Source organism: Salvelinus namaycush, chromosome 4, assembly GCF_016432855.1.
Source record: "Salvelinus namaycush isolate Seneca chromosome 4, SaNama_1.0, whole genome shotgun sequence".
In the NCBI taxonomy this organism is placed as follows: Eukaryota; Metazoa; Chordata; class Actinopteri; order Salmoniformes; family Salmonidae; genus Salvelinus; species Salvelinus namaycush.
In genome coordinates this window covers 41,971,861-41,986,573 of record NC_052310.1, presented here as the reverse complement: position 1 = coordinate 41,986,573, position 14,713 = coordinate 41,971,861, and the positions used below count along the sequence as shown (strand labels likewise).

At 39.3% G+C, this 14,713-nt stretch overlaps 1 protein-coding gene across 1 annotated transcript; it reads left to right on the top strand.

Annotated features, from left to right (window-relative positions):
• Positions 1-1,678: 1,678 nt before the first annotated feature.
• Positions 1,679-12,231, top strand: LOC120045624 (ventral anterior homeobox 1-like). Its single transcript, XM_038990532.1, has 3 exons — positions 1,679-2,620; positions 4,683-4,870; positions 9,967-12,231. The coding sequence occupies exons 1-3, from the start codon at positions 2,404-2,406 to the stop codon at positions 10,492-10,494; spliced, it is 933 nt and encodes a 310-aa protein (XP_038846460.1). The 5' UTR covers positions 1,679-2,403; the 3' UTR covers positions 10,495-12,231.
• The last annotated feature ends 2,482 nt before the right edge of the window (positions 12,232-14,713 follow it).

The window sequence follows — 14,713 nt, the reverse complement described above, 5'->3', positions numbered from 1 at the left end:
GAAGACCATCCCCCTTTAATAACCACAGCACAACCACTGCCTCTTCATATTGTGCCCAACCATTCCCAATTTGACCAGTATTAGCGCATTCGCTGGTCCTGGTAACACTTTACATTAACTTGCTCTTATACCTGTAAATGAACCATGTTATTGCACTAGTACCAGCATTTAAGTTGTTGCAATCTGATTTTTGATTGTTGCAATCTGTTCCTTATTTCACCAACAAAAATGCTCAACTCCATAACAACGCCATTATAAAGTGATTACTAAATCACCACGTAACAGCATGTTAATACAATGTTGTTGCTATAGTAATTACAACATCATTGCACAGGTATAGAGCAACTGTTACTGTTGTACTGTTTTACTATCTTGTTTGATGTATACAAAGCTTTCAAGTGAGCTCATAATTAAAAATGAGAAACACAACTAATACATTGTGATAAAAACATTGGAATAAAATCAAACTAGCTGTGACGCCTGTGAAAAGACATGCAGCACCTAAGTGTCAAAAAGAGAATAGTGCATTTCATTTCTCAACAAAGCACACCCATCGATTTTTGAATACTCAACCTTTTGAATGTACATACTATTTTCCTGCCTATGACATGGATTTTGAATTTTCACATTATATTCACACTAATTTACAGTGTATTTGCAATATTGCTGTAGAACTAGCAATTGGGGACTGGATTTTTCAAGATGAGCCATTGTTGGAACCCGAGAGGCCACAGGGCTGCGTGTACAAGCTGTTTCCCAGGCTGAAGCTCAGCAACACAGCTTGAGAAGCAGAATTCCCCTTCAGTCGCTCCCTTTTTAGCCCCCTTTTACCTTTCTTTAACAATCGCTCCTTCTCCACTCCAACCAGCCGTCCCCAAACACTCAGTGAATAAAGTTAGTGCAACATGCGGCCCTTAAACCCACCCCAAGACTGCTGCCTGGCAGCCACACTGACAGAATTGTTTGTTAATAGTCCAATTAGATAATTGCCATCTTTCACTACTTTTCCTCTCTGTTTCCCATAAAGGAATTATTGGTGTTCAGGGAGGGGGGCAGCTTGAAGAGGGCTTCTGGCCCCGCAAGGTGACGAGAAGGGCCGGAGAATGTTCCTTGCACAAGGCCATTGGTTTGAATTGAATCATTGTAGCCTAATCAATGGTCTTATTGGATTACTCCCTGAGATATTGTTGCTCTGACAATGGAAATAGCTAAGAGTTGGTGGGTGGGTGGGTGGAGAGTGGGATGGAAGGAAGTGCTGGAGAGGGGGGCCGTTCCACTGGTGTGAGTGCAGAGGCACTAATGACAAGTTTTGTCCCCTTTTTGTGTTTTTCAGATTAAGACTAGAAATGCAGCAGACTGCTTCTTATATGAATGGTGGGGACACTGCATTAATGACTAGGACCTGTGGGCAGCTCTTCCTGCTGTTGTTCGTCGTGCTGAGTGACGTGGGACGACACAGGAAACTTTAACACAGTTCCTGTTAAGCAGAGCCAGGTGGTTTTTGTGAATCAGCTGTCGTGGAGAGTACAAATTCCAATCGTGGTGGATTCACTTTTCTGTATCCTCTGTCTCTCCGCCTCTGCTTTATTCTCGCTATCTCGGTCTCCCTCCCTCTCTCTCTCTCTCTCTCTCTTTCTCTATCCTTCTCTTACTCCCACTCGCCTGTGAAAGTACTATATCGGCAAGAGCTCTATGTTGCAGAGGGACGATCATTGGCAAAAGACACAATAAATGCGATTCAAGTTAGCCGTCGTGGCCAGACAACCAACTGCGGAGACACGTTGAAAATGGCTGGCCATGTTCCGGGGATCAAAGACTGAAGTGCCTGGGAACTTTTCTGGAACTGTCGTGCCCCTGTGATTGTGTCTGTGTGCTCAGGGAGGCTATTTTGCAAAGCGAGACCAATCATTTCTCTTGATTCCCTGACTGAGAGCTGGCTGACAGATGAGGACGGAGTGAGCGAACCCCTCTATTAGGACCTGATATATTTCCCAAACAATTTAGTGTATTCATGAGGCAACGCAAATGTGGAAGCAGCAAAATTACCGTAATCAATTGAAACAGCGAGCGTGTCGATCCATCGCTCTGATTATTTGGAGATGATCTATCAGCCTGATGTGTATGTAACAAGGCGAGGTGGCATTACATCGCTTTTAAGTTTCAGTGATAAGTCCATGATCATTGGGCAAGTGAGTTGGACAATGAAAATAGGGCACCTTGGCGGGTGAGGCAAGCGTTCCCCGAACATTAGGTAGGTGACTCTCTGGTCTAAAAGGTGCTGTTTTAAAACAAAGCCACACTGTTGAGACAACACAACGCGCAATACTCTCTGCAATCCCTTTTTTCATCTGACAAAGAAAAGAAAGTGGGGGAAGAAAGAATTATCGGAGAGGATAAGTGATTATGGAGGTCAGATACAACCAGGAGACAGAACCGGGGATGGGGCTGAAGAATGGACTAAAGGATGGGAAAGACAGCAAGGATTCCCAGGCGAACCTTTCCAAAACCTTCCTAAAGGATCAGCAGGAGTCCTTCTCACCATCTGGGATGGTGGAGAACTGTGAGAAGAACCGGGCGAGCACGGGGGACCCAGACTACTGCCGGAGAATACTTGTCAGAGGTGAGAGGATTTCTACTCATATGTTCTAATACTGCAGCGTATGGGGTCTATTTACTCATTGCTTTACTTTATATGTACTCACAGGATGAAATAAGATAATTTGCTATGTGAGATATTCAGAATGTTTTTTTTAAAATTCAGTATTAAGAGTAAATACAAATATAAAAGAGTAAATAAAAACGTACATTTTGAACACTTTTGTAAAAATGAACTATGTCCATATTTTCATGACTTATGTAACACTTGTGACATACTCATTCTATCAAAATTATTTACATTCACAACAATTGTGTATCTTCTGAAATTGAATTATAGGGCACACTTAAAGAATCATAGCAAACCTTTATTTAGGATTTCTAAATACATTTGTTTTTTAAATTAAGAATAGATTTTACGCTGCTATATACTATACCATTTCTCCTTTTGAAAAACACCTTGTATTTGAAAACAATATTCAGAGAAGCTTAAAAGAATATGATACACAGGTGTTCGCTATCTTATTCAGATACAGATGTTGAATGACAGTACTAATGGACGTAAAATGTATTTGCTTATATCATCTTTGATTCAAGCTATTTCATATGTAGTTAATAAAAATAAATGTGTCAATTGTTATGAGCATCGTCTGGCCTCGGGTAAATTGCAGCAGAATAAGCACACATTATTTATCTACTCTGTTTAACACAGTTGGTCAAACATAGAGACTGTTTAAAAATATGAATAATCCTTGCTAATTGGTATAGATATCATTTAGCAACTGAAATGAAAACTACATTCAAAGATAAATGTTTATATTTTCAGGTTATCTTTTGCTGCTTTTAGATGATGAAAGAAATAATAATACTTTAAATACATACATACATAATACATTTAAGTTCATTGAGAAATAACCTTTTCCTACTATATTTTCTCTCTTTTCTATTAAGTCAATAAAAGCTAATACAGCTATGGAATTAATATCAAATCAAATGATTTAAATGTAGATCCTTGAGTTATTTTCCATTCACATGACAGAAAATACAACCTTTTAAATACTGTACACATTAGATTTGTATTGTAGAAACCTAAAGGAAAAAAACACTCTTGAGGTTAGTTGACTCATTTTAGGAGAGAGTTCTGATTGACATTATAAAATATGATCATTTAAAGTATTGATGCAATAAATGAGTTGGTAAAAGTCAGTTATCACAATGAAATAAACGGATAATGTCGCTGTATTTTGGAGATGTTTTGTACTTTTAAAAAGAAATCAACTTTCTTCTGTAAACTGCACTTTTCAAATTAATTAAAGACTGTTCTTTTTTTAAACTGGTTTTAGTGCACTTGAGGTTACCCGTAGTTAGTCTGCAAAGTACAGTAGTTGGTTGGGAAAATGTCAGTGTATCAACTGAAGTAATGCATAGAACTGTGATTGATATTGTGCATTGTATGCATTCATATAAATAATGCACCATATTCATGTGCGTACCTGGATGGTTCATTTTTTAATTTTGCAGACATTCTTAGTTATCAAAACATATTGGATTGTGTAATGTAATTAAATAGAGATGTACAGAGATCCTCAGTTTTATTAGTCTAAAAGGATGTATTTTATTTTGAAAATATAGTAAAATCATCATAGATTGGTTCATACAGCTTCATGCTGGGCACTTAAACAAGACCTAAGTCATTCATTGAAGACATTCATTAATTTCATGGACAATAGTAGGCATACAGATATTACAAAAATGATGAATGGTCATTCTGATGTGATTAAGTTCAGACTAAGAGATCACTTTATTGGTCAAAAATCTGACTTCCACTTTTAACCCAACCCCTCCAAAAGACACACATACACAGGTTTTTGGAAAGGTGCAGGGGGGCTGTTAAGTGCTTTGCTCAAAGGCAGGTAATGGCATCAAGGATTTCATACCAGCAACCCTCTGGTTGCCAGCTCACTTCCCGACAGACCAAGGATTCGAACTCTCTAACCACTAGGCTACCTGATGACCCACAAGTGTTTCTAAAATTGAAAATATCTATCATTGATAAAGCTTCAATGGTCACTTGTTCCTTGTTGTAGATGCCAAAGGGTCTATACGAGAAATCATTCTGCCAAAGGGACTGGATTTGGACCGTCCCAAACGAACCCGGACCTCTTTCACCGCAGAGCAACTCTATCGTCTGGAGATGGAGTTCCAGAGGTGCCAGTATGTGGTTGGGAGGGAACGAACAGAACTGGCCCGCCAGCTAAATCTATCTGAAACTCAGGTAATTCAAGCAATACATGTGCCTATTTCCCTCTGACCATGAGTAAATAAAAATGGCAAGTGTAATATTACATCTATGTTCTGTGGTATCATAGATAATATGTTATCGGACTGTTCAATGAAGTGCCTTTTGGGTAGTGTAATTTTGTCAATAATAATGATTTATTTCACCTGATTTTAACATTCTGTCCTAAAGAAAACATGTTCAACTTCATGAGACACACGTTTTCCCATCTCAAGGGGTTAAATTAAGAAAAATGAAAAGGCCAATTAAAGTAAAAGGGTTGACCATAACAGGGTTAACAGTTTCATCTTAAATCAGCCGTAGCTCCCATTGTGACAGGGAGCATGGAAGCTTGTTGTTTGCAACAATTGAATGCATGTGTAACAAAAAAAAAATTACTTTCAAAAAAACTTCTAGCCTATCTATGGGTAGCATAGTTGATGTGTCATGGTTGACAGGCTCAGTTTTCCGCCACAAAACACCAGAAAAAGGCCTAAAAGAGTAGAACCAGCTCACCTGCTTTAACACTATGATTTGACAATTAGATGTTCAATGTTTTTTTTATAAAATCACTGTTATTGGAATATGGTTACATTTAGTCAGAGCGTAGATGTACACTACGTGACCAAAAGTATGTGGACACCTGCTTGTCGAACATCTCATTCCAAAATCATGGGCATTAATATGGAGTTGGTCCCCCTTTTGCTGCTATAACAGCCTCCACTCTTCTGAGAAGGCTATCTCCTAGATGTTGGAACATCAGAATGCTGCGGGAACTTGCTTACATTCAGCCATAACAACATTAGTGAGGTCGGGCACTGATGTTGGGTGATTAGGCTTAGCTCGCAGTCGGTGATCCAATTCAACCCAAATGTATTTGATGGGTTTGAGGTCAGGTCTCTGTGCAGGCCAGTCAAGTTCTTCCACACCGATCTCGACAAACCATTTCTGTATGGACCACGCTTGGCGCACTGGGGCATTGTCATGCTGAAACAGGAAAGGGCCTGCCCCAAATTGTTGCCACAAAGTTGGAAGCACAGAATCTTCTAGAATGCCATTGTATGCTGCAGCATTAAGATTTCCATTCAGTGGAACTAAGGGGCCTAGCCCGAACCCTGAAAAACATCCCCAGGCTAGTATTTCTCCTCCACCAAACTTTACTGTTGGCACTATGCATTCGGGCAGGTAGCATCTCCTGGCATCAGCCAAACACAGATTAGTTCGTCGGACTGCCAGATGGTGAAGCGTGATTCATCACTCCAGAGAATGCGTTTCCACTGCTCCAGGGTCCAATGGCGGCGAGCTTTACAGCACTGCTACCGATTCTTGGCATTGTGCGCAGTGAACTTAGGCTTGTGTGCGGCTGCTCGGCCATGGAAACCAATTTCACGAAGCTCCCGATGAACAGTTCTTGTGCTTGACGTTGCTTCCAGAGGCAGTTTGGAACTCGGTAGTGAGTGTTGAAACCGAGGACAGATTATTTTTATGCGCTACACGCTTTAGCACTCGGCGGTCCCGTTCTGTGACTTGTGTGACCTACCACTACGCGACTGAGCCGTTGTTGCTCCTAGACGTTTCCACTTCACATTAACAGTACTTACAGTTGACCAGGGAAGCTCTAGCAGGGCAGATATTTGATGATCTGACTTGTTGGAAATGTGGCATACAATGACAGTTCCACGTTGAGAGTCACTGAGCTCTTCAGTAAGGCCAGTCTACTGCCAATGTTTGTCTATGGAGAAATGGCTGTATGCTTGATTTTATACACCTGTCAGCGACGGGTGTGGCTGAAATAGCCGAATCCACTAGTTTGTAGGGGTGTCCACATACGTTTGTATATATAGTGTATGTGATACAACTGTTAAATGTTCTGTTTTGTCAAAATCTACACACAATGACATAAAAGGCACTCGACCCTTAGGTATTTTCAAATCTTATCTCAAATGTGAAAAATGATGCTTTCCATATTGTCATCATACTTGTTGTCATATCCCACTCCAATACAATCTATTTAATTGTTACTATAACCCAGCTGACATTTTATTTAGCATACTGGTTAGTTAATTGTTTCTAACTAAAATAATTTAGAAGATAATTAAGAAATGTGGAAAACTGTTTCACTGATCATATAGCTCAAGCAATACTATTGTTAGGTAATGATCATATACAAAATTCAAATAAAATATATTTTCTTCTATTTTGCATAGTGAACTATGCAATCTCAGTCAATTCTATTGCCATATTTTCAGTTTTCTAGTCCACAGGCCTTAGCTGTGAGGTCAGGGAAAGGTCACGCTGCGCCCACTGTCGGTGAACTGTATTTGCACTTGTCTGCTCGCTCTCGACAAGAGATACCAAACTTAGTTACCCTTCAATGTATAATTTTCACTTCAGGGAAACCCTGCTCTCTGCTTCAGAGCTCAGGCCGACATATTTGCAGCACAATTTTATTTATTTATTTATCTTGCAAGCTGGCTAATGGCATGGTCAGCCACATTTGCATATGTTTGTTACGTATGTCATGAATGCTTAATCGGGCCTAAACTAGCTTGACTTTGGACAGATGTTAGACTGGAGCATTATGCTCAGGTATTTTCTGTGAGTCACAACATAGTCATGTGTTTCTCTCACACATTTCTGATCATTACAATAACTATTCATAATGATCTAGCATATACATACATTAAAAAAAAAAAAAAAAACATTTTTTTCTGACATATACATTTGATGCTTTTATTTTGAATGTAGCTACAGTATACAGTACATGTGGTTAACCATGTCAGCACACATTGAATTCAGAATTCTTTGGTGGTTTTTAATAGAGAATAATGGTACTTTAGACTTCACACAGCCGTTAGGTCCCCATTCACGGGGAGGACAATAGGCTTGAATTTCTTAACGTCTTTTCACATGCAACATTAAATGTTCCACGCAGCTACTTGATTACTTTAAATCTTCAAATGTCTCGTACATGCATTGATGAAGTGGTCTCTAATGACGGCATCATGAAATACAATTTTTGTTCCGATGCACTCTTGGGGTGTTACATTAAGAAAGGACAGCCATTTGCTGAAGTGTGCACACCTAATCATCTTTGTTTGTGTTGTTGGCTTTAGAGTCCCTCGTTGGACGTTGTTGAAAATGTATCCTCTCAGATAAAAGATGTTCACCAATTGTTATGGTTATCATACTGTAATTCCTTACTTACAGCGTGTAAAATAGGTTTGCGATTGACTCACTAACCTTGTGAATTTACTGAGTTGTTTGTCTACAACCACAACAACAACATGAGGGAAAACATGCTATTCAGATGTGATTGAAGTAGCTGCCGTTTGAGGTACTGTAGCTGGAGGCTCATTGTTTGAGACACATTCACTCTAATTATGGTACATATGAAAGCAATCAGATTTGATTGCCACAGACTTGATAGAGGTGGGGAAAAACATGAAGAAAATGCAAAAAAATACAAACTCCTGTTAGCATTTTTTTAAAGGAATTTATTATATAAAATGTATATTTATAAAACCCAAATGGGAAAAGATAGGTCTATTTTTATTGTTGAATGACTATCAAACGTGGAATAAAAACGCGTTTGCTTTACTTTGCATTTACTAATTTATCTACTTGATTAGGAATACAATAGCCATGTTTATCTGTCATACACACTTTACTTTGTTATACCTCAGTCCTTGTTATACTTCAGACACATACATACATATAAACTCATCAGGGCCGGCCCCAGGCATAAGGCGTTCAGGGTCTCAACTCAATCCGTTTCTCAATATACTGTTGAGAGTTAGAATAGTAGAATAAAAAAGGTGGAATTTTGAAATTTGGTTGTGCAGTTTTCAATTGTTATGTCAGTCACTGCCAGTCACTCAATTAGAAAAAAATTAAGTTAGCTGACATGACTATCTAAACTTGAAGTAATTATGGTAAAAATACCGACCAGGCATGCAGGCCATGCAAGGCATGTGCTCCGGGGCCCTGACCTCCAAGGGGCCCCCATTGATTTTGTAAGTCATCATCACTCAGATATCATTAACATGGCATAAATCATGGCGAAATATGTAGAATTGCAGAAAAGTAGCTTTAAAATAGGAAACATGTATCTCCACTCCATGGCAAAATTAGTAAAATTGTATGAAATTTGTTATAAAATTGCTAAATGTTTTCGCCACTCCATGGCAACTGCAACACTTTCTCTACGCCCCATGGCAAAATATGTAGAATTGCAGGAAATTAACAAAAATATATTAATATGTTTTTTTCTCGCCGATGTATTATTATTTTTATTATTATTATAGAGCGGGTCCACTAAAAAGTTTTTCCAGCAAGGGCCCCCAAACCAAATCTTGCCTAGGGCCCCCAAAAGGCTAGGGCCGGCCCTTATACTCATTACTATCTGACCCTGCTTTTGTTGCTTTCATGTCCTTTAGTTCATTAATTATTTAATAAACTAAAGATTTTAAAGGTCATGGAAATACATTTGATTAATTTCTTACTACTTTATCTTACATTCTGCATTTTACCAGGAGACAAATATGTTATTGAGTTACTCATGCCTCCCGTGACAACATATTTTTCTTTACGGAAAGTTTAGTTCATTTAGACCCCAAACAACGTACTGTATAGTGTATGCTCATACCTACTATGAAAAAATACAAATTGTGTGTGACTCTGATAACATCCATTAATGTGACATTGATACATAAATATTTATATGGCATTAGGTTGTGATTTCATCCGTGTTTCTGTAAACTAGCTACTAAATCTGTTAAGGGGTGGTAGCTGGGCCCCCTGGTCTCATTCCCTGATCATGCTACCAATTTTATTACTATCACAATTCAAATCATGTGGACATCAAAGTGTGACCTATACTGAGACCACAGGGGAATTCGGAATTATTCACAACAATCCAAATCCTTCAGTCATTTTCTGAAAACATTGGTGTTGCAATAAATGCCTACAGAGATGATAAAAAAGACATATTATCCAAAGTATATTCATTTGGAAAATAGGCCCTATTTTGCTTAATTAAGGTCTCTAATGCTTATTTTCTGTCTGAATTTGGTTTTGTGTCCTCCCTCAAGGTTAAAGTTTGGTTCCAGAACCGACGCACAAAGCAGAAGAAGGACCAGGGCAAAGATTCAGAGCTGCGCTCGGTGGTGTCGGAGACGGCGGCCACCTGCAGTGTATTAAGACTCCTAGAGCAGGGCCGGCTCCTCACGCCGCCAGGTCTGCCGGGGCTCCTGCAGCACTGTGGCAACGGCACCTTGAGTGCCGCCCTGCGAGGGCCCTCCATGGGCATGGCCAGCAATGGAAGCAGCAGCAGCAGCAGTGGTGCCAGCTCAGGGACGGCCGGTGGCAGTCCCCCTCTGCCCATAGTGACCAGTTCAGGGACGGTAGCGGGCCTCCAGAGCTCCCCGTCAGCTCATGGACTGTTCAGCTTCCCCATGCCCTCTCTGCTGGGAAGCGTGGCCACCCGCATGTCCTCCAACCCGCTTTCTATGGCCGGGAACCTACAGGAACTGTCTGCCCGCTACCTGAGCTCTTCTGCTTTTGAACCTTATTCACGGACCAATGGCAAGGAGAGTATGGACAAAAACGTTTTCGAATGATGTTTGATTCGTTTCGTTGCTCTCCTTGCTTTTTATTGTCTTGGTTTTGTTTGTTTCGCCCTCTTTTGTCCTGTTTGTGTTGTGGTTGTCGTTCATGTAAATCCAACTGAACATCTGATGCCTCTCAGAGGGAGGAAAACAAAGACATACATTTCATTCTTATAAGAACAGGGTGATTGTTTTAAAGCTTTTGCACTAAATTAAAGTTGAATCTCCATGTTGTGAATTTCAATACAAGTACTCAGAGAAACAAATATCCATGAGATTGCAAAGGGGAAGCATTGCATTTTTTTTGCCACATTTTCTCACATTTATTTTGCCGCAATAGCAATCACAAAAAGAGCCACAAATATGAGTCTGTTTATGTTTTGGTAACACATCACACATGTTTAGCTGCTGGAGGTAATTGGCACATTACACACAAAGCTTTTCAGTGATTGGCCATGGTGTAACATGATGGTACCTTTTTGATTTTGTGTTTTATTATTTGATTGTTTGGGTAGACAGTGTCACAGTGTTTCGAAGTAGAGAGTTATCAAGCATTACAGCTTGTGAAGTTCAGGTGACAGACTGTCAGTTCAGGATGGCATGGTGAACTTGGAGTTCGGCCCTTGTCAAATATGACATTTCAGTTTACGGAAATATCACAGGTCTCTTTTTCCATTTGCAGATACTCATGAGGAACACAGGCATTTAACATACAAATGCATTTACATATGCAGATGTTTTGCAATATTAAGCTACAATAACAGTATTTTATACCAGTTTGTATTTGTTTTTATGTTTGGGCCAAAACAAACTAAAGAAAAATGTTGTCAATAGTTCAATTGTTCTGTGTTAGTTGTTTTATAAATGGGTTTGTGAGGGTTTTCCCAATATGATTTTAAACACAGTCTACATTTGTGACTTTTATGTCTTAAAGCTGCAGTATTCCACTTTTTCGTCTGTGATTTTAAGAATACTGGAGTGGTAGTCCAGATTTCCATGTAAGAGTTGGAGAAAAGCTTGGAAGTGTGGGGCTGGGCAAAGAGGATGGAGGAAAGGGTTCTGGAAAAGCTTTTGAACTACAGTAAGCAGCTTGCATAGTTGGATATACAGAATTTAACTTGATGCTCCATGATTGAAAACAGTGCAGAAGGTCTTGCAGTCTTTTAAGACCTTTTCCCGTGTGAAATGTTTTAAGATCAGTCACCATGGCGGGAGGTTTAGTAGGAAAGGAGCATGAGGTGACTGAGTGAAATTACTGTAGTACAAAAGAAAGAAACATGAGAATTGTACCTAAAATTGTTATTTTATTGTAAATTATTAATGTCCGTAATTAATAGATGATTAGTATGTATATCTGAAAAATAATGAATGAATGAATGAATGTAAGGGAGGAGGTGATAAATCAATCAAAGCTCTTTGGTGCTGTTGTTGTGAAATAACTTGAACTTGTGACATGTGTGGTAAGAGTGTGGATACATATTATATACAGTATATATGCCTACCAAAAAAGCCAAGTGTGTTTTTTATTATTTTTCTTTCATACATTCATCATGATGATAATCCAGTTATGATTAAAAAAAAGGCCATGTTGTACCTTCATTGACAATGGGTTCGAATAGCAGTTTACTTAAAAAAAAAAATGTATTCAAATGAAGTGTTATGCCCTATGGAGAGGACCTTTGTCTGTATTATTCTAGGTAGCAACTGAAAGGTTGCAAGATCGAATCCCCGAGCTGACAAGGTAAAAATCTGTCGTTCTGCCCCTGAACAAGGCAGTTAACTCACTGTTCCTAGGCCGTCATTGAAAATAAGAATTTGTTCTTAACTGACTTGCCTGGTTAAATAAAGGTTAACATTTTTTAAATAATAACCAGGGTCGTGTTAAATAGTAGCATGCGTGTTTGGGGGGAGTGTTTTTGTTTGCTACTATAACCCTAACATAAACCCTAACCATAACCTCTAGCTCATGGGAAAATGTACATACATTCACAAATGTGATTGAAGAAGGCTAGGGAAGTGATATTGAAAATATGGTTTGACTCACCTCTATAAAGTTTCGGTACTAGATGGGCTTCGTTGAAAAATGACAATTGTTAAGAGAGTTATAGAACTGTCAAAATGGACACTGGAAAAACGTCGTCTGGAAGCCAAGCTATGCACCGAAAACGACCTTTGCAATGTCTGTATTTAAGAACCCTTGGAGGCCTTTTCAATAGTAGTGTTTTCTATGGAATAGGAAAAAACCCCACTCTGGCCTATGAAAAGAATTGAGTTAAACCATTCAAAGCACACAAAAAAAATGTCACACAAAGAGGGGAATTGTCTCTTGAAAAACTAGTTGCAGTGGTGAAAACCATGGAAGTCTGGGCACAAAAAAAAAAAATGGGGATGAATGTGATGATAGCAACAATAAAGGTCATACAGGGTTTCCAAACAAATAAGCACACAGCCCACCATATGGATTAATGGCATAATGCTCCTGGAATGGCTAACGCTCTACCCTACTATATGTCTATCAAATTGTACGACTGTGTGTCGTACAGCTTAATGTTTGAGTCAATGGAAATAACATAAAAATATGATTGTATAAGAAATACAATATAAGAAATGTATTAGTGTTAGCTTATGTTAGCCAAGTTCATTAAGTTGCACTTGGTACACTGGTGTCAAACTGTCATATATTCAAAAATTCTATGGGCCTCTTTTGTCAAATCAACAATTTAAATATGGACCAATACAAAGAGCATGGATACAAAATGACATGGCATTTCTACCAGTGATTCATAAATGAAGAGGAAAATAATCCAATATGGCGGAAGTTCTGGTTCCACTTTGGACATTTATACTGAACAAAAATGTAAACGCAACATGTAACTGTTTTTTGGATTTGAATGAGTTACAGTTCCTATAAGGAAATCAGTCAATTGAAATAGATTCATTAGGCCATAATCTATGGATTTCACATCTGTTGGTCACAGATACCTTAAAAAAAGGTAGGGGTGTGGATCAGAAAACCAGTCAGTATCTGCAGTGACCACCATTTGCCTTATGCAGCGCGACACATCTCTTTTGCATAGAGTTGATCAGGCTGTTGATTGTGGCCTGTAGAATGTTGTCCCACTCCTCTTCCATGGCTGTTACGAAGTTGCTGGATATTGGTGGGAACTGGAACACGTTGTCGTACACGTTGATACAGAGCATCCCAAACATGGCTGGTGAGTATGCAGGCCATGGAAGAACTGCGACATTTTCAGTTTCCAGGAATTGTGTACAGATCCTTACGACATGGGGCTGTGCATTATCATGCTGAAACATGAGGTGATGGTGGAGGATGAATGGCTCAACAAAGGGTCTCAGGATCTCATCACGGTATCTCTGTGCATTCAAATCGATAAAATGCAATTGTGTTCGTTATCCATAGCTTTTGCCTGCCCATACCATTATCACACCGCCACCATGGGGCTTTCTGTTCACAACATTGACATCAGCAAATCGCTCGTCCACACATACACGGTCAGCAGTTCTGAGGTCGGTTGGACGTACTGCCAAATTCTCTAAAACAATGTCGGAGGTGGCTTTTGGTAGAGAAATTAACATTAAATGATCTGGCAACAGATCTGGTGGACATTCCTGCAGTCAGCATGCCAATTGCTTGCTCCCTCAAAACTTGAGACATCTGTGGCATTGTGTTGTCTGACAGAACTGCACATTTTAGAGTGGTCTTTTATTGTCCCCAGGACAAGGTGCACTTGTGTAATGATCATGCTGTTTAATCAGCTTCTTGATATGCTACACCTGTCAGTTGGATGGATTACCTTAAGCTCATTGTGCTTATGGAACATTTCTGGGATCTTTTATTTCAGCTCTTGAAACATGGGACCAACACTTTACATCTTGCATTTATATTTTTGTTCAGTGTGTTTCCCTGTGTGCAGAGGGAATTTGATTATATTTTTTTATATTTTAAAATTAGCATTTTAGCCATGTGTTACCGTGAAATATTTCCTACAAGGAAATCTAATGATACGAGAACAGTCTATGTTCATTTAGATATTTGAACTTGGAGTGCTGATGCTGAAACTCCTATTAGGTCTGGCAGGGCCATGCACAGACCTTTTGGGGGACATAAAAGGGCACCCCACCAAAATAAATCCCACAACCGCAGTCACAGACGTGTTACAAGAAGATGGGAAAGCAGCACAATCTGATGAGTAAAGTATTTTGATAAACT